The 20,930-nt window shown below is 47.2% G+C and overlaps 1 protein-coding gene and 1 long non-coding RNA gene across 2 annotated transcripts; one reads left to right on the top strand and one right to left on the bottom strand.

The window, feature by feature from the left end:
* Window positions 1–1,388: 1,388 nt before the first annotated feature.
* LOC136558143 (uncharacterized) lies at window positions 1,389–2,832 on the bottom strand. Its single transcript, XR_010783838.1, has 2 exons — window positions 2,720–2,832; window positions 1,389–2,481 (listed from the first exon to the last, which is right to left on the bottom strand). It is a non-coding gene; the product is annotated as an uncharacterized lncRNA (long non-coding RNA).
* A 254-nt stretch (window positions 2,833–3,086) lies between these two features.
* On the top strand, window positions 3,087–6,678 carry IRF2BPL (interferon regulatory factor 2 binding protein like). Its single transcript, XM_066552016.1, has one exon. It carries the CDS (start codon window positions 3,728–3,730, stop codon window positions 5,939–5,941), a length of 2,214 nt encoding a protein of 737 aa, XP_066408113.1. The 5' UTR covers window positions 3,087–3,727; the 3' UTR covers window positions 5,942–6,678.
* The last annotated feature ends 14,252 nt before the right edge of the window (window positions 6,679–20,930 follow it).

Below are 20,930 nucleotides of genomic sequence, written 5' to 3'. Positions count from 1 at the left end.
TTGTTTGGGCTTCCTCTTCGCTTCCTCCAAAAGTAATATTAATTCCTGGATTATTTCAGAGCTAAATAAACACCAGGCATATTTAGTATAAATCCAGAAAGACCAATCTGGATTGCTCCTGTCCCGTCACTCGCATGGCAAAGAGAAAAGGCAGGAGGTGAGGGGGAAAGCTTGCTGCTACCCTTGCAAGGACAGTGCTGCCATAGATGGGAAGCTTGTTACATTGCTACCGTTCAATCTATTTTTCCCTACCCAGATTAGATTGATACTGACAAGTCGTTCCCTGTGAAGGTGCCACAGCGTGGCATTTATTTGCATTTACATTGCAGTTCTCTTCATCAATCAGCTTTGCAGAGATCACTGCTGCTGCTGGCCATATTGTTGCTATGCTGACACTTCATCCTTAAGTGCTGCTTGCGTAATGGTACAGTGCGTGCCCATGACCAAAGTTTAAATCAAAGTTTAATCATTATGGAAAGACAAACATATTTCTGCAACTGTGTATCCTGCAAGTAAGAGTAAAGGCAGTTTGGTCGGGTCACAGATGCTAATCTCTCTCTTTTTCTATTCACAAACTATAAAGGGAGTTGACAGCACCTGTTTTCTAAGGCTAGATCATATCTAAGGTGATTATTATTAACACCCACTATAAAGACTGCTCTTGTGAGCCAAGAAGTCTGTTCCTGTGAGGTGAGTTTACCAAAAAAGGGGTTTCTTGCAGGAGGATTCAGTGGATCGAGGATCCAGGGTGAGGGGTAGTTCAAGCACATGGAGTGCCTTGTCATGGTTGGATTTGTGTAACCCAGGGACTGAAATACAGTCAGGATATGTTGCAGTTCTGCATTCTTAGACATGCGGGATGAAGGGAAAGCTTTTAAAGCAGAGGCTGACCTTTTATCACAGCCCAGTTCTGGTCCTCTTATGAAGATCAACGTGAGGCAGTAAAAGGATAGGAAAGGAACTGACATTCCAGTATGAATCAGAGGGAACACATGCTTATTTAGTGAAGTAAAGACATATTAATGTAGAAATCCTGTAGCCATCACTAAATCACTGTGGCTGGAAGCAAAGACTTTTACTTTGACCAGCTTTCATCTGCCATACTTCTTCGAAGCTTTTGTAATGTCCACAGTTTAGGTGTGAAATTTTTAAGTGTGAAATCTACTCCCCTTTAGCGCATCTTCTTCAGCCAATTTGCATACATGAGACTCACATAATTCAAAGACTTTTCTATCTCTACTTACTACTTCTACAAGCTTCCCCTGAAAAAGAGTCACTTTGTCACAATTGATTTTCTAACTGTATTTTATCTGGTCCTACCATTTCTGTAACTTCAATGTGTGCATTTCATTAAGCCTTCCCTATAAAATAATTGCACAGACATATAATCAAATTCATTTGCCAGCTTTATAGACTAGAACCGGACATATATAAAAGGATTTAGACCACTAAAAATGAAAATTACACATATTGGTGATATGAAATGAAATATTTAAAGGAACGGTTTTTTGTCATGTGAGTTCCAAAACGTTATTAATCAAATAGAAGGTATCTTTCCCCGTCGGTGCTGCGTGGCTGCTGAGCGTGCCGGTGTAAGGGAGCCGTGGCACCCCGCCATAGAAACACTAAGTTCTTTTAAAACACAGAGAGAAACCCGCAATGGACGGGAATTTCGGCGTTTGTAGCAACAAAGGAATCAGGAAGAGGTACTGAAAGAAAGAAATCCACCCAACACAGCCCAGCTGGGAGAGGTTCCGCGTTCGCCGAGCGTGCGACCGCTTCCCCCCCGCCCTCCGCCCTCCCCCGCTGCGCGCTGTCTCCGCGGGCACCGTGCGCCCGGCTGCGCGCCAGTGACGCGATGCCGGTGGCCGCCCGCGCCGGGTCCCGGCCGAACCGCGTCCCCGCAGTGACAGTTTATTATTCTTTGGACGCAGGCAGCGATGTCGATGTTTGCAAAAACAGCCGCCGACTGCAACGAGAGCAAAAGCCGGTTCTGCAGAGCCCCTCCTGGCCAGCACGGGCACCGGCGTGGCCGCGGGGCCGGGCGGGGAGCGGGCAACTTTGGGGATCGCGGGCGGGAGAAGGAAAGCTTCGGGGGGGTTTATTTTGTTTTCCTCCCAGCGAAATGAATTCTTGGCTTATTTGCATGAACCGAGGTTGTTTTAAGTAATTTGCCTGTTAACAGTGTTATGCAAATGTTAGCTAGCTATTTAAAGGGGGAAATAGAAGAAAAAAAAAAAAAGCTGTGTGTTCTCACAACACCGGGGAAATCCTATGTCCCTTTGCATTAGCGAGATGAGATCATAGCGATTACTCACCTGCCTGGCCTCTCCTACACCCTTGAGCAATGCACAGCACTATCTTTCCCAGCCCAACCTTAAACACTTGGCAAACATGGCTGTTTTAAACAAATCAAAAGTGGAAGAGCTTCTGATGCAGTCACAGGCTTACAAAAACTGTGTCATTCTGTCACTGGGATCACTGAAAGAGAAACACGAAATCGGATATTAAGGCGGGATCCCCCATTTGCCTCAGCAGCCGGAGCGCACGGGAATCCCACCGACAGTCGCGGCGGCGGAAAGCCGCGCAGCCGTCACGAAAGCAAAGCGGGGCGAACCGCGGGTTTACAAAATCCCGAAAGCGAGACATCTGAACTTAGAAAGCGCAGTCAGGGAAAAAAACCAACCAAGCAAACAAAAAAAAAAGCCCCGCCACCCACCACCACGACGACCACGACGACGACGACTGTGCATGCGCGCCCTGGCCGCGGTGCCGCGGCGGGGGGCCGGCAGCGCGGCCGGGAGGAGGGTGAGGGCGCGATCTGGCGTTCAAGTTTCCAAACATAGCCGGCAGTGCAGGCTGCCCGCGCCCCGCCGCGCTCCAGCTGCGGCCGCGCCGGGGAGGGCGCGGGCAGCGCGCCGGGCATGCGCGCCCCGCGCAACAAGTGGGCTCCGCGCCGGCGGCCGGGGGGAGGGGAGCGGGGCGCGGGCGCTCGGCGGTGACGCGGTGCCCCGCCCGGGTGCAGCCGAGCCGGGAGCACGGCGCGGAGAAGGGGAGGGGCGTCGCGGCGCGGGGGGAGCGCGGCGCGGCGGAGGGGGCGCGCAGCCACACGCGGCGGCGCGCAGCACCCCGCGCTCGGACTGCGAGTAGCGGCGAGGATGTGAGTGAGGAGCAGGCGGCGCCGCTCGCCACGCTGCTGCCGCCGCCGCTGCTGCTCCCGGACTGCCACAGCTCCGCCAGCGCTCAGGGAAGCTGCCGCTACCGGGACCAAACAGCTCCGTGCGGGTGCCCCTGTCTTGCTCACGGCGGTGGATCAGCACGTACCGAACTGCAAGCTCACGAGGCAGCCGTGGCGGGTGGAAGGTGACCCCCCCCCCCCCCATCTTCCTCCGTGCACCTCCGCCTCCTCCCGGAGGAGGAGCAGCAGCCAGCGGAGAGCTAGAGAGCGCAGGGAAACAGAAGCGGCTAGAAAGCGACCCCCACCCAGCCAGCCCCCCGGAGGAGCAGTGGAATCGTTTCCCACCCCACCGGGGCAGCAGCGGCAGGACCAGGTAGAAGAAGCCATCTCCGGCAGCAGGAGCGAACTAAAAGCAGACGATCCCCCTTGCTGAAACGGGCAACAGGATCAGGTACGGAGAGCCACCCCCCGCCCCTGCAGCCCGGGGGGGAAGACTGAGCCAGCCCCTACCCCGGTGGCAGCGGCAGCAGCTCCCTAGCCAGCAGCACCATGTCCGCCGCGCAGGTGTCCTCGTCGCGGAGGCAGTCATGCTATCTATGCGATCTGCCCCGCATGCCCTGGGCCATGATCTGGGACTTCACGGAGCCCGTCTGCCGGGGCTGCGTTAATTATGAGGGCGCCGACCGCATCGAGTTCGTGATCGAGACGGCCCGGCAGTTGAAGCGGGCGCACGGCTGCTTCCAGGACGGTCGCTCCCCGGGCCCCCCGCCGCCGGTCGGCGTAAAGGCAGTGACGCTCTCCGCCAAAGAAGCGGCGGCGGCGGCGGCCCAGCAGCAGCTCAACCATGTGGATGCCACTTCCAAGGCGGCCTCAGCGGGGCTGACCCAGTCCAGCCTGGACCGCTACGGGCTCAGCGCCGCCGCGGCGGAGCAGCGCAGCCGCTTCGAGTACCCGCCGCCGCCGGGCAGCCTGGGCAGCAGCCATGGCGCCCGCCTGCCCAACGGACTGGGGGGGCCCAATGGCTTCCCCAAGCAGCCTGAGGACGGGCCACCGGAGCTGAACCGGCAAAGCCCCAACTCCTCCTCCTCCTCTTCCTCCTCCCGTCGCGGGGCGCACGGGGGGCTCGTGTCTGGCCTGCCCCCGGGGGCTGCCGGCGCTCAGATGAATGTGCCCCCCAACCTCCTGCCGCAGACGCTGCTGAACGGCCCCGCTGCCTCCGGCGTGGCGCTGCCTCCGCCGCACGGGGGCCTGAGCGGCCGCGGCGGCGGGGGTCCCCCCGCTCCCTCCGCCTCTTCCCAAGGGGGCACCTGCGGCGGTGGTGCCGGGGGAGGCGGCGGCTCGTCCTCCGAGGCCTGCGGCAAGCGGCCGGGCTCGGTTTCCAGCAGTGACCAAGAGCGGGAGCTGAAGGAGAAGCAGCGCAACGCGGAGGCGCTGGCCGAGCTCAGCGAGAGTTTGCGGAATCGGGCCGAGGAGTGGGCCAGCAAGCCCAAGATCGTGAGGGACACGCTGCTCACTCTGGCCGGCTGCACCCCCTACGAGGTGCGCTTCAAGAAGGATCACGCCCTGCTGGGCCGCGTCTTTGCCTTCGACGCCGTCTCCAAGCCGGGCATGGACTATGAGCTGAAGCTCTTCATCGAGTACCCTAGCGGCTCCGGCACCGTCTTCTCCAGCGCCTCCGGCGTGGCCAAGCAGATGTACCAGGACTGTATGAAGGACTTCGGTCGCGGCCTCTCCTCGGGTTTCAAATACCTGGAATACGAGAAGAAGCACGGCTCTGGCGACTGGCGGCTCCTGGGAGACCTGCTGCCCGAGTCTGTGCGCTTCTTCAAGGAGCTGGTGGGCGCCGACATGCTGCCGCAGCCCTACCTGGACGCCAGCTGCCCCATGCTGCCCACGGCGCTGGTGAGTCTCCCGCGGCCGGGGGCCGGGGCCGGCGGGGCGCAGGGCACGGCCGCCGCCTCTAGGGGACCTGGCGGTGGCGGCGGCGGTGGCGGCGGCGGGGCGATGCGCAAGAGGAAAGCTTCTCCTGAACCCTCGGATTCGGCCGAGGGGGCTCTGAAGCTCAGCGACGAGCAGCAGCGGCAGCAGTGGATGGCCAGCCAGAGCGAAGCGCTCAAGCTCACCATGTCGGCCGGGGGCTTCGGGGCGGTGCACGGCGGTGGCCCCCCGCCGCCGCCGCCCCTCGGCCCTCACTCCAACCGGACCACGCCACCCGAGTCCGCCCCCCAGAACGGACAGTCCCCCATGGCCGCGCTCATGTCGGTGGCCGACACGCTGGGCAATGCCCACTCGCCCAAGGACGGCAGCTCGGTGCACTCCACCACGTCCACCCGCAGGAACAGCAGCAGCCCCGTGTCGCCGGCCTCGGTGCCGGGCCAGCGCCGTCTGGCCTCCCGCAACGGGGACATGAACCTGCAAGTGGCCCCTCCTCCCCCCAGCACCCACCCCGCCATGGACCAAGTGCACCCCCAAAACATTCCGGACTCCCCCATGGCCAACAGTGGGCCCCTGTGCTGCACCATTTGCCACGAACGCTTGGAGGACACCCACTTTGTTCAGTGCCCCTCTGTGCCCAGCCACAAGTTCTGCTTCCCTTGTTCCAGAGAGAGCATCAAGGCCCAAGGGGCGACTGGTGAAGTCTACTGCCCCAGTGGAGAGAAATGCCCCCTAGTCGGTTCCAATGTGCCTTGGGCATTTATGCAGGGCGAGATCGCGACCATTTTAGCTGGGGACGTTAAAGTGAAAAAGGAGAGAGACCCTTAAGTAAGAAATCCAATCCCTTCAGACTCCTGAAGATGTAGAATTGTGAATATAACAAACTGCAAAAGTTAGTCTTATGTATAGACATTATTTTCGTCGTATGTTTCTATATTTTGAAACAAAGGTATGTACTCTTCTTCATTTGAAGGATAGAGCTGGTTTTTGTTAAACAGAATATAATATTGTTTGGTTACTACATAATACCTGTTTTCATTTCTTTGGCAGTGTGTTGGCTAGGTACAAAGTTAATAGCCCTTAGCGATTACCTGCTGCTGGTGTGTATTTTTGTAAATGTATGCACTTCTCTGAAAGAAGAAGAAAAACACAAAAGACAAAAAAAAAATTTTTTGCCAAGGCCAGTGTTGATGCCTAAAAAATTGCTACAAAAATGGTGACAGCTTATGTTTTACAAGCCCTGAGTGTTAGTCTTTCACCTTTTTTTTTCGTTTTTGTTTTTTTTGTTGCAAAACGGTGGGGTGGCTGTGGGGGGAGGGTGTTTTTTTGTTGCAAGTTTGTAAGGAAAATGTTTCAGTTTGTTTCTATTGATCTGAACGTTTTTTAATCTTCATGTGTTTTTTGTTTTTGCTTTTATTGATGCACGGATGCTTTTGAACAGTAGAGCAAAATGCTGTACATGAGAAACATGCTCTGTTTGTCCTTTATACATTTCTGTAGTTAACAGAACACTGTAATGTGCCTTGGAGCTTAGTAAATTGTAATAAATTCAATTGATATTAATACTTCTTGAGTAGCAAGTTTTATTTTTCTCTAAGCTTAGGCAGTATGTGCAAGCCGTGTTGGCTTTTTAAAGGTCTCCATTATACCAAGAGTCTGCAGTTCGTTGTGATAATCGTGGCACTTGTATGCACATTTTCACTTATATGTAGTAAGATGATGATGTTGATGGTGTTATCAAACTTACTTAAATCTTGGCACTGTGCCTATTTACATTTCACCTTTAATGTTGCAGTAACGGTTGCTGACTAAGCATTTTCTATTTACTGTTCCTGCATCTCATTTCCTCCTCCCTTCTCCTCCCCCCCACTAGCTCTCCAGCTGCAAGCTGTTTGCAATACAGGATGCATACATTGCCTGTGCAATTTAGTAAGGCTTGAGATTTAAAATGAAGCCTTATTTTCACCAAAAAAAAAAAAAAAACAAACAAAAATCCAGCATCCCATAGTTAATAATTTTAGTTGATTTTAAGAGTGGTTGTCAAAGTTTGACATTAGGCACAAACTCATGGTAAGGCAGGACTGTAGTGGAACAGAATACAGAAAGGGTAGCATGAAATAACAGCTTCTACAGTTGGTGTTGCAGCTGGTGGCTTGCTACCCCATGTAGGCATTGGCTTTTCATAACTTGAATTGATGAGCAGTTCAGGGCCTTTATTGTGTTTTCAGGCAAGGAAGCTTCCTTTAAGCACTGAAGTGAACGCTTTCTTTTTGGCAATGATTATATGTGATTCTTTGCATAATTAACAATTCTGTGTGACACTGGCATTTTCTGGAGATAGAGGAGCAGTGTAATACCTGTTAAGTGGTCAACAGGCTAAGTAAATACACAGGCCTCATGGTAGCTAGAAAATGCAAACAAACCTAATGTGAACTTTGTCCTTTCCAGTGCGGCAAATGGAGGAAAGAGGGGGAAACTGGAAAAAAACCCAGCAGCACTGCAGAAATCCTTTGCAGTTTGACCAGCAGAATATAGAGCTGTTCCAAATGCAACAGTATCATAGGTTGTGAGCTCTTAGTTTATTGAATAGTAAGGATCCCCACCTGCCAAAGCCCCATAGTTGTATAAAGGAAAGTCTGGATGGCATTTGGTATCTGCTTGGTCTTAATACATGATTTGTATTCCTGGTGGGAAGGATGGTAGAAACCTTGAGACTATATTCTTAGTGTGCCTACAGATCTTTGCAGTCTTGTATAGATACACTCTGGCTGTTTCATGTGTGTGGGGAGGGGGTGGGGTTTGTTGTGCTCTGAGATTTAGTATTTTGGCATCACTATATCTGTGATTTCATACAATGACTTTGTCTGTGTATATATATTTTTTTTTTTCTGCCAAGTGATATATCAGTGCTTAAAAATCTCCAGACATATTGTTCTTATGTAATGGATCAAAGAAGTAATGCAGAAAAAGAATGTTTTGAGTTAATTGCTGGATACAACTTACATGTTTTTTAGAGTATAGATTTGTACTGATCCTATTTTCAGTTATTTCTAAGCATGCAATTCTCACACAGCAGTTTATTTTTAAATCATGAGATAGGGAGACTAACATTGTAAGCTCATGACTGGCAGAGAAAAAAATTGTACACATGGTTGAAATTCAAGTTTAAACTTAAGGAGAAGTAATATTCATATGTGAATTGCAATTGCTATTAAAAGATAACTACTACTGGCTATTCAACATTTAATTGTATCACAGAAGTGTGAATACCCTGATTTATATAAACAGAACTACTCCTGTAATCTTGAAATCATTCATAAGTAGTTATAGCTAGAAAGAGACCCATTTGGTGGATTTTTAAAATTTCAGATCATTTTTGAAAAGCTCTTATTTTTTTCAAACATAAGCCCACTTATGAGACTAATCAGTTTGATTTTTTGATCAGCAGGCAAAGGAAAGGTAAGGTGCAGTAAACATTGGTGGAAAATAAGCTTGAAGTGAATTGTTATACTGCAGTTAATTAAAGTTAACCATAGCTACGGGGTGTTTGTTGTATTGAGGTTTTTTGTAACCATGTGACCTTTTCTTTTACTCTGGCTCATTAAGCAGCCAGTCTGGGCATATTAGCCAGCATTTCTTTGAACCCACTCCATAGGTTTTTATCTTTCTGAAGATGTCCACAGCTGACAAAGAAGTTGTAACCTTTTTTCGAGGAGGAAAGGGGAGCTGTCGAGTGAGTCTCATGTACAGAGATTCAGCTTATTTCTGTATTTTACAGTAATGCTCCCATCCCCCATACTTGCCAGTTATTTAAGGTACAGCCCAATGTTTGCTTGAATAAATGGTGTAAGTTAATTTATTTGTCCAGATGGTCATTTATTGTGCTTTCATTCCTTCTTGTAATGGGGAAGTATTTAAATGGTTTATTTTCCCAGGGAGGGTTGTTGTGTTTTGCCTTTTTGGTTGGTTTTTTTTTTTTTTTTTTCCAGTTAGGTTATTCTTGACATTTCTTTTAATAGCCTTGTAGCCTATTTTCTTAGAAATGGGTTAGAACATGTGTGTCACTGGATGTTTGTTTTTTAAGCATTGGCAGCTGTGTGTGAGTTGGAGATAGATGTGTTTATGCAGTGAAGAGCTGCTATGTCCATTTGGGGGAAATACTACACAGTTCCAACAGGAACTTGAGTTTACCAATGGTAACTGGTATAATTTAATACAAACCTTGTTATCTTTTTTATTTGCTTAGCAATGTTGTGCATATGAGCATGCTCACCTCCCTGAACTAGTCAGGACTAACATCGTTTTGAAACTGCAATCTCGTTAAATAGGCTGGCTGCCAGCACAGCTTTGCAGGGTTGCAGCAGTCACTGGAAAAAGGGTTGTCTGCTTCTTTATGTGTCTTGTGAGCTGAGATTTTCTTCCCCTCAAGGGAAAGGGCTTTGTCTTCAGAGCTCTCAGGTTCCCAGCTTACTATGCAGTAGTTGCCTTGCAGCTTCCCTTTTTCCTAAGTCTTGCCATTTTCTTTTTTTTTTCTTTTTCTTTCTTTTTTTTTTTTGTATGCAGTCATTCTCCATTCATTGTAGGATGGATTGTGTTGTGCATTAGCAACTTCTTTCTCTGCCAAAGTGACACATCCTGTAGATCTGCAGCAGAGTACTGAACTGTCACTGTGTAGTGCTGACTCTTGTAAGGCTATTCTTGAAGCAGAACAGCTTCCCCCTTGGCGTTCAGCCATCAGAATCCATTACAGCACACATTTTCTACCCAAAACATATCTGTACCTACAGAGTTGTCTTTACAACCATCCCCCAGAAGATGCAGAGGGCATGGTTATACCTTCCTGTATAGAAACATGCACTGCTGGGTTTATCTTCAAGGTGTCTGAAAACCATGTAACCAAGCTTCTGCTGTTTCAGCTCCTGCCTTAAAACCTCTACTGCAGTTTGGTAAGGGAAATGCCTCTGCTGATGGGTGATGTGAAAAGAATTGAATACGAGGTCTTTTCCCAGATGGATGTCTTAAAAGAATTAGGCATGTGTGCACTGACTGAGGCTACCACAGGGCTCCTCTGATGAGCCAGACAAACATCTCTGTCTCCACGTGTTTGCCACAGGGCAGCCCAGCCCCACGCTGCCACCCCTGACTGGGAGGCTCTGCAGGAATCCAGTTCTTCTCCCTGGGAATTGACTTGCCTAACTCCATGAGAAGAAACATGGGAGAGTACGTGTCATTTCAAGTTTTTGACAGCAAACCCACTCTCTTTCAGCCATTCAGGGAACTGTAGGGTGAGCAGCAGAAGGGAGCAGTTAGACATGTGAATGGGAGGGGGAGGATGCTCACCAAAAGTCTGTCTGGCCGGAACAGTCTGTGACTGGTTAGACTGGCTGAGCTACTTGGGCTAGGTAGGTTCAAGATTCCAAGGTCTGACTGCTTGGCTGGATGCAATGAACCATGCTGGTATAAGTCTGAATTGGTGAGAGGGGATACAGCTACCCTGAAGTGTCCTCTCTCCCCCTTCACTGACACAGCCGCACAGCCCTGCCTGTTGCTGGGTTGAGCCTGCATTCTCCTCGCTGCTGTGTGCTTTGCCTTCCCGAAGCGCCCTTGCAAGGTTTTTTGGAGGCGGTGGGAGCAGGGGTGGAGGTGAGGAAGGTCAAGCTTCTTAGGTTTCAGCTGATTTGTCATCCGCTCGCAGCCCTCCCCGCCCCACTCCCCTCCCCCGTAGCCCTGCTCGGCCATATGCACTCTCTGCTGCTTTTATGACCCTTTGCAAAGAAACCTTTAAAATGTGAACTGCTGCAAGTTGCAAATTATTTTCAGGGAATTTCCCTTTCCCCTTTCCTGCACCATCATCGTTAACAGTGAGAAGACTGTTTTTTTGTCGTCCCCGAAGACCCTACAATGGAGAGCTGTGCTTTTCTCTCTGGCTGGCACTGCTCTCTCGGCAGTACTGGGAGTGCCAGGCCACCCGTTCGCTCAAGTCTCTTCACTGGGGTATCTTTCTATTTCTTTTTTGGCCAGCGCAAAGGCCTTTTACTTTGTTTAGGGAGTGGAGGCTGAGCCTGGCAACTGCACCGCAGCGCGGAGCGGCTTGGCACTGCTGCGGCATGGCAGCTTAGGCAGGGACTGAACCGAACTGAATCAAACCGGGCTGGGCTGGGGAGGGTCGCCAGGGCATGCAGTTACCGCTGGGTTGGGCCGACCTAGACAGCCATGTGATTGCCTGCCTGCCCTCCTGCCTGCCCGCCTCTGCGCAGGGGATGGGAACGGGGACATGAAACATGTCTGTGCAGCTTCAAGGAGCCGTGCAGAATTCCCCACTGTCATCATCCTCCTCCCCTCCCTCCCTGCAGGCTGCCAGTGAGGAGGGCTGATTACAGCTCCGCTATTGTTCAAGTAACCTACAAATGGATTTGCATGGAGGCAGGTTGGGAGGGGCAGAGGGTGGGATTTATTAGCAGCAGCTAAATTCGTCGGGATTACTATTAGACTGAGAGCTTCTCAATGGGAATGATCCCTGGGTGAGCGATGGGGTGGAGGGGAGGGACTGGAAAGCTCCTTTTCTGCAAATAGGTGAAGGGGTGGCTGGCTCCAGCCGAGCAGGAGAGGCAGGCAGGGTGCAGCTGGCTGGGGACGGCGCTTCACCTCGGTTTAAACTGTAACCCTCTATTCCAAGCACGCAGCTCCTGGCAGCGCCGCTCATACCAAAGCCTTGACTCAGGGTTATCTGCATGCTGGGTAATAAGCAGCGTCACCAGAGGAATGTGCAGAGAAAGCAGCCATGCTGCTGCAAGCCTCCGCTCGCTCCTCAGGCAAACCACTGATTTAGCAGCCTGCTTCTGCTTCTGGGCTGCCAAACTGGCGAGGTGTAAGGGGCTTCTCCAGGGGGGACAGCCCCGAGTAGGGTCGAAGCCAAACCAGTGTTTTACCTTTCCTTAAGCGAGTGTTTTTTATGCAAAGCTGCCTGGGACTTTGCTAACCATATTTGAGAACTGTGCCTAGGAAAGGGTGAAGCTACTCCTCAAGTTACCACATTAGTTTATCCATTTTGCAGATGGGTAATCTCAAGTGTTTGAGCCAGGGTCACACAGCAAACTCCTATGAGAACAAGGGAGACCACAGCCATTGGTTACTGCCCCAAATGCCAATCTCCCTTCCTCTGGAATAAAAACATGTTGTTACAACAACTGCACAGCTGAACTGAAAAGCACTTGTGTGACACAGGTGTTCGGGAACAACAATGCTCAGTGCCAGGCCAGTTGCCTGTAGCGTACTTGCGCCCTTCACTCTGATAGCTCCAAGGCTGGAGGCTGTTGCTGTTCCTGCTGATGCAACATCCAGAGGGCTGGGGTGAAGAAGAGTGCATACCTGTGTGTCAGAGGTAGGAGCTCCCCTTTGGCTATGATGGAAAGCACACCACGTCCAAATCAAAGACAGGACGGGGTTGCTTTGAATTGCTATATTCCGGATTATCTGAGGCAATCTTCCTCTTCACTGCACACATCATGGCAACAAGAGACAAGATCATAGTGGAGCTCAGGTTTTCATTCGAACGTGTCCAGACTGGCACACTGTTGGAGTAAGGGCAATACACTTTTGTAGGTTTGATGTATGTAAGAGCTAGGGGCAAAATTAGGGAGGGAGTGGGAAGCCTGAATATCTGGTCTGCTACTGGAAAATATAGGCCACTGACTTGTAGATGTTGAAAGTTTATTTGATCTAGACAAATATGCTAGACATTTTGTCTTGGAACTCACTCAATGTCTATAACTGATTTCTGTAAAATAAAAAGACAAGGTATAAAACACCTGAGATTAAAACAGCTGAAAAGAGCTCTTGTCTTCCTGCAGTAGTAAATTTTGGAGTATTTTTTATTACTTGCTCAAGTATTGTTGATGTTCTTGACTCCCTGTGACATGTAAAGATAATTCCTCCCTGAAGAATTCAGACTGCATTGATAAGAAAGGCCAGTTGGCACATTTATTGTATCCCATCTCCTGCAATTAAAGATTATACTGTGTATCTTATCAAAAAGATGCAGCCTTTCAAGAGCTGTACCTTGCTAAGTGTATATACTCATTTTTGGCAAACATTTGCTGTGGTTTTGAGTGGTTCTCTGACTCCAACAGGCAGCTCATCACCCTCCCATCCAGCAGTCAGCTTTTCCGTTAATCCAACTGAACTCATTCAGCTGTGCTCACTGCACCATTTCTGCTGGAGGGGAGGCAGCAAGAGGTGTGGGCATCAAGGACAGTATCAGTTGTGTGATCTGTGGATATCTAGTCACATTCTGCTAACAATTAGCAGCCTTGATAGAATGTCTAGTGGCTTGTGTGACAGTTAAATACCAGGAAGCAATGCAGAAATTCTCGTGCTCTTTTGTACCTGTCTTTCCTCATGCTAGAACTGATGACAGCATTTCTTGAGAACCGCACTGCACATGCTTAATACAAAGAGCAGCTCCTTTCAGGTTTTTGCGTGATTAGTTGCAGGTCTCTGCGTAGATCTTCTGTGTTCTGATAGCTGGATTTTTACAGTACATATTTTGCAAGTTACAGCTTGAAGCTTCCTCCTTGCAGAAGGTTCTGTCATTTGAAGGAACCCCACCCTGCTCTCCCTTGAAGATGTGCAATCCTAGGCTGTGTTTGAGCATGCCTGGGAAGGCAGGTGCAGCCTGGCTGGATCCTCAACATTGCCTGCAAATAAACACTGCTTAAACAAATTGGACTAAAAAGAACATTCAAGATTCAGGTAATATTCGGGACAGGTTTTGCTCTGTAGTCTCTATTTTGTGCTTTTCCCATCCCCTCTCCCTCTGAGTTATAGCCCAGAATATATGACACAATCGGGTTGCTATGGAAATAGTTTACAACATGAACTATATAACAATGAAAGTTCTTAATAGCTCCTCTATTGAAAACAACAACATCAGGTTAAAGTCACTTTAAAACCTCCCAGAATTCCCTTCTGTTGTTGTAAATGAGGACTGAGGTAAAATAAAATATTTATTTTCTAATATTTGAAGGAAAATAATCCTTCCAGCATAGAACATGTAAATACAGTTGTATTCTTCCTCACTTGACCAGCACATATGTAGCTGTCAGATATGTCCTTCAGCTCAGAAAAAATGAAAGATGCTTAAAGCCAGTAAAATTCTTCAAACCTTAGAAGCAAGGGATCAGATTAGAGCAAGGTTATTTCCCTGCTTGAAGCAGGCCCTTCGTGCTCTTATCTTGGTCTGAGTCTGTGGGAACTGTAGGCTGTCACCTGCTCCAAACCATTTCCTCCTCCTCAGATGAGCTTTGTAGAGTTGCCTGATTCCTTCCCAGCACTCTGAGAGTCACCATATTTATATTACTTACTGCAGGCATTTAAGGCACCAGTCCTTGGCAGCACACACATCCTTACTGAGGCTCTTGTCCAAACTAAATTGTACAGTTTGATGGGGACCCGTCCCATTACCACACAGACTTCTCAATGATGTTCTATTTCAGGGCTGTAATATCTGTGCACTGATACGCCAACTTTCTTTGATGCCTAAAGATGTCTGGGTCCTGATAGCTCTTTTACTAATCTTCTTAAGCCTTTTTGGCTATTGTTCCCTAAGGAATCCTGGCAATGTAGTTACCAGACTTCTCTTGGTTTTTCATTTGGTTCACAGTGGAGCTCCCACACAATTTAAGACCATTTGGTCTCAAGTCAACGTTATAGCACTCACCACACAGGAGTTTCTCTAACTGCTCTGTTGAACAGCTCCATGTCTCAAATGGCACACTTATCTGTATATGATGGGCGCATGCCTGTATATGCTCCAGTGAACAATCCCTTCCCTTGTGCAGGTTTGCATGTCAGCTGTGTATCATTGGAGTATCCCTGCTCTCAGAAGAACCTTCTGTAAGCTGGTGTAGGACTAATAATTCTTCTTTGCCTCTTGTAGCAAAATGCTATAGTCTAACATGAATTCATTTCCTCCACACCACTTCCTCCGTCATGTTACTGACAGAGGAATTCTCAGGGTGGCAATCCATTTAAGCTCTAGCAGCACACCCTGTGGAAGTAATTCCAAGGCCATTTTCATCTCTTTCTTCAGCAGGTAGTGTTGTTCCCTGGGTGTAAATGAGCACATTCCCCATTAATATAAAGCACCCCAGAAGCCATGAGAGTATGCTTCTGGAGCCAGTCTCAGGCTGGCCAGAACAAGAGCCAAATAGCTCAACACTTCCTATGCTGTGTGGCCTTCCTTTGTTGAGGGGAGGTTTTCTGTAGCTACTCAGTTTTAACCCTCTGCAGCAGCAGCATTAGGCATCCAGAGATACAGGTGTGCATGTGTATTTGAACTCCATCAGCCCTGAGCTAAGTTGGCCCAAACCACCTTCTGCCAGTCCTGCAGTACTCCCCAGGCCCCAGGTCAGTGTACATTGCAACAGTCTCTCCTGCTGAAGTGCAAGCTGCAGTTCCTGTTGCTTTTGTTGACTCTGCAGGAGGAGTGCCTGGTCTGCTATTGGTTTTTCACCAGCACATAAATGACATTGCTGTCTTTCCCCCTCACAGCACAAGAGTTCATTGAGATAAATCTACCTATTGGTTTTGCCAATATCTTTTATGTAGTTGCTCTGTTTTTCTGTTAGTGATACAGTCCATTTGTCCGTCAATGTGCTTCATGGTGCACAAACTTCTGGTTTACTTTCCTCAAGGATTTCTCTGTCTCAGGGTCCCAAGTCCATTCAGTCAGCAGTTTCTCCCCCTTTGTGCATATCTGCTTGCTGCAGCAAGGCAAACCACACAAATTCATCCATTTAATTTGCTCCCACTACTAAGTCCTTTCTGTAATTCCTCTGGCTCCTTCTCTGCTGGGTTTGATGATTTTACATAATTGGTTTGCTTCAGGATCACGGGTCCTTAGCAGAGGCAGGTTACATTTACCAATTTGTTTGTAGCAATGTTATTTGTGGTATAAGCATAGCAACTCCTACAAAACATTTTTTTTCTCTTTGGGAATTAATGAGGTTAAATTAGATTTGTGTGACAAATAGGAATGATGAAAGGCCATGAGTCATTGTTCACTTGAGAGTGTGATAGATGTCAGGATTAGAATGAAGTGCACCTTACTTGGGGCCGAAGAACTACTGTTGTTTTTTACCTTCAGAGCTTGAAATATGTATCACAGAGTTTAGAAAATATTCTGAGTTGGAAGGGACTCACAAGGATCATCCAGTCCAGCTCTTAAGTGAATGGCCCATACAGGGATCAATCCCACAACCTCAGTGCTATTAGCACGGTAACCTAACCAACTGAGCTATCACTTACAGATACACTTCCATTCTTGGCCTGCAGGACTTTCCAGTGACTCTTACAAATTCCTGAGCTTACAGAGATGGTGCTGAATTGCCTTTGTATATATTCCCTTCTAGAAATGGAATTGCTGAGTGTTGAAAGAGAAGGTTGTTGTCAGGAAAGAGCAAGAAATGGAAATGTACCTCTTTGGAACATGTGTCAAGGAGATCTGGAGACCCTTAACCTGAAATAGAGGATGAAGTAAGAACAAGTGCCAGTGGCAAAGGCAAGAAAGGAAAATTATAGAAACTCTGTCCTTCTGCAGGTGGGGATGAAAAGGAAAGGGAGACATGCAGAGTTTTCTGGATTTAAATGCTTGAGAGATGCTCTGAAGCTGTTGTGATAGACAGACAAATAAAAGCCAAATGATTGCATAGTTATGAGCAGCAAAACTTTGCAGAGCAGCAGAGGCACTGGAAATTAAATTAATTATAGTTGGCCAATAGGTTGTGAGGTGAAGAGTCCCTCATTACCAATTTGTCAATGAATAACAAACAAAGAAGTTTCTGAAATGAGAAGCAATAGATAATGAGAAACATGGTTGTCGCAAGATGATGGTTCTTAAATGTGGATCTTGTCAAATACTTTGGTGGTCATTATTGTTATATTCTTGTGTTAGCCAAAGATGTGCAACAGTTTTTAGAAGACAAAGACATGGTTGTCTTAGAAATACTTGTGATTTAAATACTAAAGGAGAAGAACCAAGAGGGGAAGTTGAAATGTTTGAAAATGCTATTTGAGCATAAAAGAATCAAACCAGTAGGACTTGGCACACTGCTGATAGGTGAATGATCCAGGCAGTAGCAGGTTATGTTTATGGCTTATGCAGCCATGCATGCTGTGAGGAAATAATTTTCCTAAGTGTATTGCCTGGTTTTATTAAAGGTACCCCGGTGTTTGTGGGGAAGGTCTGATTGCCACTGGATAAGTTATTGGAAGCTGTCTGTAAAATGGGCATCTGATCAGAAAGCGAATGCCAGGATGCATGAGGAATGAAGTGCTGGATGCTGTGTGGAGCTTCATACTGCCATGACAGGAACCAAGATCTGCCCTTACCTGAAAGAGTATTGGTGACCCCATCTTAAAAATGATAATGAACTGCTTAAAGGGCTTTGGAGATGAGCCCATGAGAACAGTTAGAGACATGCAAAAATGTCTCTGCGCTACAGCAGAAGTGCAGTTATTGTTTGTTTATTCTACAGCTAAAGCCCCTTAGTATGCATAAGACTTTGCAGACAAATAGGACAGGTCTGTGCCTGAGGAGTTTGCCTTCTGAGCAAGACAGAGCACAGCAAAAGGAAGCAAACCAAAAGAAGTGTGTTGGTACATGTGCAGAGCAGGGAGGCAGTAGGAGGCAGAAAGAGCCACCAGAGAGGAGAGCTCAGGGTCAAAGGTATCACCAGAGCCCTCCCAAGGTATGCACTTACCTTCCAGTAAGGCAGGCCCCTCTAGTGTTGCTGTGGTGAGGAAAAGCTTCTTGTTTCATCTATGAGGTGTGACCTGTCTGCTTACAACTGCAGTACTGTAGGAAACACCCTCCAGACTCCACAAATGATTTACACTGACTTTTTCTGCATATTCAGATGCTTTTACAGCAGCTCCATATTTGTGCGTGTGGAAAAGCAGCTGCATTGCACAAACAGCAAAAATTTCAGTTTGAATTCAAAAGCAAATTTTAGTGGACTTGTGTTGCTATGCTTTAATATTCATGCACTCAAAATTTATTCATACAAATGAATTTTACGTTGAATTCTAAACATGAAAAAGGTAGTATTGCACATTTTGTTATAAACTTCATGCTAGGTTACCAAACATGATACAAAATCGGTATCATTTGAGATGTGTAATTAGCCAGCATATCAGTAGACCTAAAAATATTCATCAGATAATCATTTTGAGTGATGAAAATCTTGAGTATTTTCTAATCCAGTTGCAGCTAATTTCAGAAGAGAAGAAAATAATATTAATAGAATATGTTTTTTGTTGCATATTACTTGCTCAGTTCTAGCATTATGTATGCAAATCAGGTAATTTTGTACCTAATTGCCTGATTTGCATGCATAAATGTAGGTTGCACATGTGCAAATGATTTAATTCAAATTTAGTATATGCCTAATATGTAAAGTGGCTGAAAACTTGAATCTATGTATCTGAATAACTCAGAATTTTCACTTAAATAAAAACCAAAGTTTGCCACCAGCTTTGGAGGTCAGACAAAGTAGATGGCCTTCTTTGAATGATTTTGCAGGTGCAGCAACCCCGGAGTTGTAAATTTTTCTAGAGAAACGAGGAATTATGTGTATGCCCAGTGAGAGAAGTAAATAAAAATGTTCCTGTTGCTTTTAAATGCTATAAGAAAATCACAAAAAAATGTGACACTTGCCAAGTAGAAGACGACAGAATCACTCAAAAAAAATGTGGCTTTCAAAGTCTTGGATGATTTATCAGACAATTAAACCTAAGATGAAAAGTGTGAAAATACAATACTAAAACCTGAGTGCATTAAAACTCTTTCAGGTAGTGTTATGGCTATGAAAGGAATTGAGCTGACAGTTCTTGTGAATGAAGTTCTGTGACTTTAGGAGAAGGAAGGAGGTCCATGGGCAAAGGATAGAAAAGCCTCATTTGTTCTGCCATGCCATGCATTTCACCTCTGATCTGGAAGATAAAGAAGATCCAGACTTGGAAGATTTGCAGAAAAAAAACCTCCAGGCTCAAGAGCCTGTTTTGTTATGAGTCCTTCTGAGGAGCTCCCAGTACTGGGATCAGATTCGTTGTCACCAGCAGTTTTCATAATGATGTGGAAGAGCAGGAAGTGTCCCTGAGGAGGGAAACTAAAATTACCAACAGCATTTTTTACTGTGGCATCAGCTGTAGTCTAATACAGTGGTAGGCTGTTTTCTCCCTATTACTCAGAGCTCCTCTGCAAGCTCAATTTGCATACACATGGGTGACAGCTATTGCTAAAATAAGCATGTAGAAAAATTGGAAGCAATTTAAAGGCACATATGGACTCACAGTTCCAAATTCTCATTCACACTAGTAAGAAGTGCAAGCAGGGTCAAAACAGGTATGATATATGCTTCTTCCAATGCTCCTTTGTGCTGGCAAGAACTCTCAAAAATTATGGGTGTAGATTAGAATTTGGCACAAAATTCTTTTCTGTCCTTCTAAGGGCTGGTCTATCCTAGCCCTGCTGACATGAGTATGGTTCAGATTATTTCTGACCAGTGTAGCTTTGGTAATAAATTTCTAGTGTCAATGTGTTTAGAATGACAAAGACATATCTTTCTTGGAAGAGGTTATTTTACTTGAGACAAGGAGACAAGATGGAGTACATCTTACTTTCTGTAGGAATACACAGCAGCAAGCATGGAGGGGAAGGTAAGGAAGGTTGCCAAGCACTTTAGCATGGTGTGTCTGGAAGCTTGTGCTCTGGGTGGGAAGCCATGTGAGAGCTGGGCCACAGCTCTTTTAGTCTCCTTACCTAGTGAGCCTGTTCCATGCACAAAAGCATGGCTCACCTGTAGAAGCATATTTGTGGTGCTTTCACAGGTCACCTACCCCAGAAAAGTGCTCCTTAATGCAGACTTGACTTTGAGTTCATTTTTTTTTTTTGCTCCTGGGCATACAAAATGGTTTTGATTTAAATGAGAATCAAACTCGCCTTTTTCCTCCTGTTCTATCAGTGGGAGAGAAAACACTGCTTGACTAGTTGTCTTACCTCTTTGTTTGTATGATAACCTCATCAGTTATCATACAAACATGCAGAGATCTGTACAAAAAAAATAAACCCAAACCCTGGGCTGTATTCCCAGTTCACTCTCTGAGTGTTTAGCTAAAGCAGAACTTCTGTTGGAGATGTGCTCTGTTGTTTAACTAAAGACTGTTCTTTCTACTTATTATCATTTCATCATAGAGTAAAAAGACACTATCTATTTTCCAGTTTTTCAGTATGAGTGAAAAGCACTGCCTGATAGCCTTGGAGATTGAAGGTTTCTTGTTTTTTCACAGAATGGATATACCTTGGGTAGTATTAACTTCCTTCTCTCAACAGCTTCTTGTTCCTCCTCAGTTTAGTGTTCAGGTCTGATTCCATTCTTGATCTCTATTCTGAGTCTCACTTTGTGTGCTTTCTGCAATTGAGGCAATTGCTGCCTGTTGCAATGCAGGATTTTGGGGTGGGCATCAGTCCTGTGAAACTGAGCTGAAACTGCAACCCTGTCTCAGCAGCAGAGCGTACAGAACAGGCACCACATTGCAATGGCCACCAGCCCGGGAAGGGAAGGGAAGGGAAGGGAAGGGAAGGGAAGGGAAGGGAAGGGAAGGGAAGGGAAGGGAAGGGAAGGGAAGGGAAGGGAAGGGAAGGGAAGGGAAGGGAAGGGAAGGGAAGGGAAGTCAGCACATAACATACCTGGTTGCCTGAACCATTTTTTTTTTCACAAAACAGGGGCCCCCATGAAGGGCATGACACTGTAAATAC

This window comes from Molothrus aeneus, chromosome 6 (genome assembly GCF_037042795.1).
Source record: "Molothrus aeneus isolate 106 chromosome 6, BPBGC_Maene_1.0, whole genome shotgun sequence".
Classification (NCBI taxonomy): Eukaryota; Metazoa; Chordata; class Aves; order Passeriformes; family Icteridae; genus Molothrus; species Molothrus aeneus.
Note: the sequence above shows the minus strand (reverse complement) of the source record. Positions and strands in the feature narration are given on the sequence as shown.

Excerpts from the sequence above, each read along its gene's own strand:
- IRF2BPL (XM_066552016.1), top strand. The coding sequence starts at position 3,728 with ATGTCCGCCGCGCAGGTGTCCTCGTCGCGGAGGCAGTCATGCTATCTA.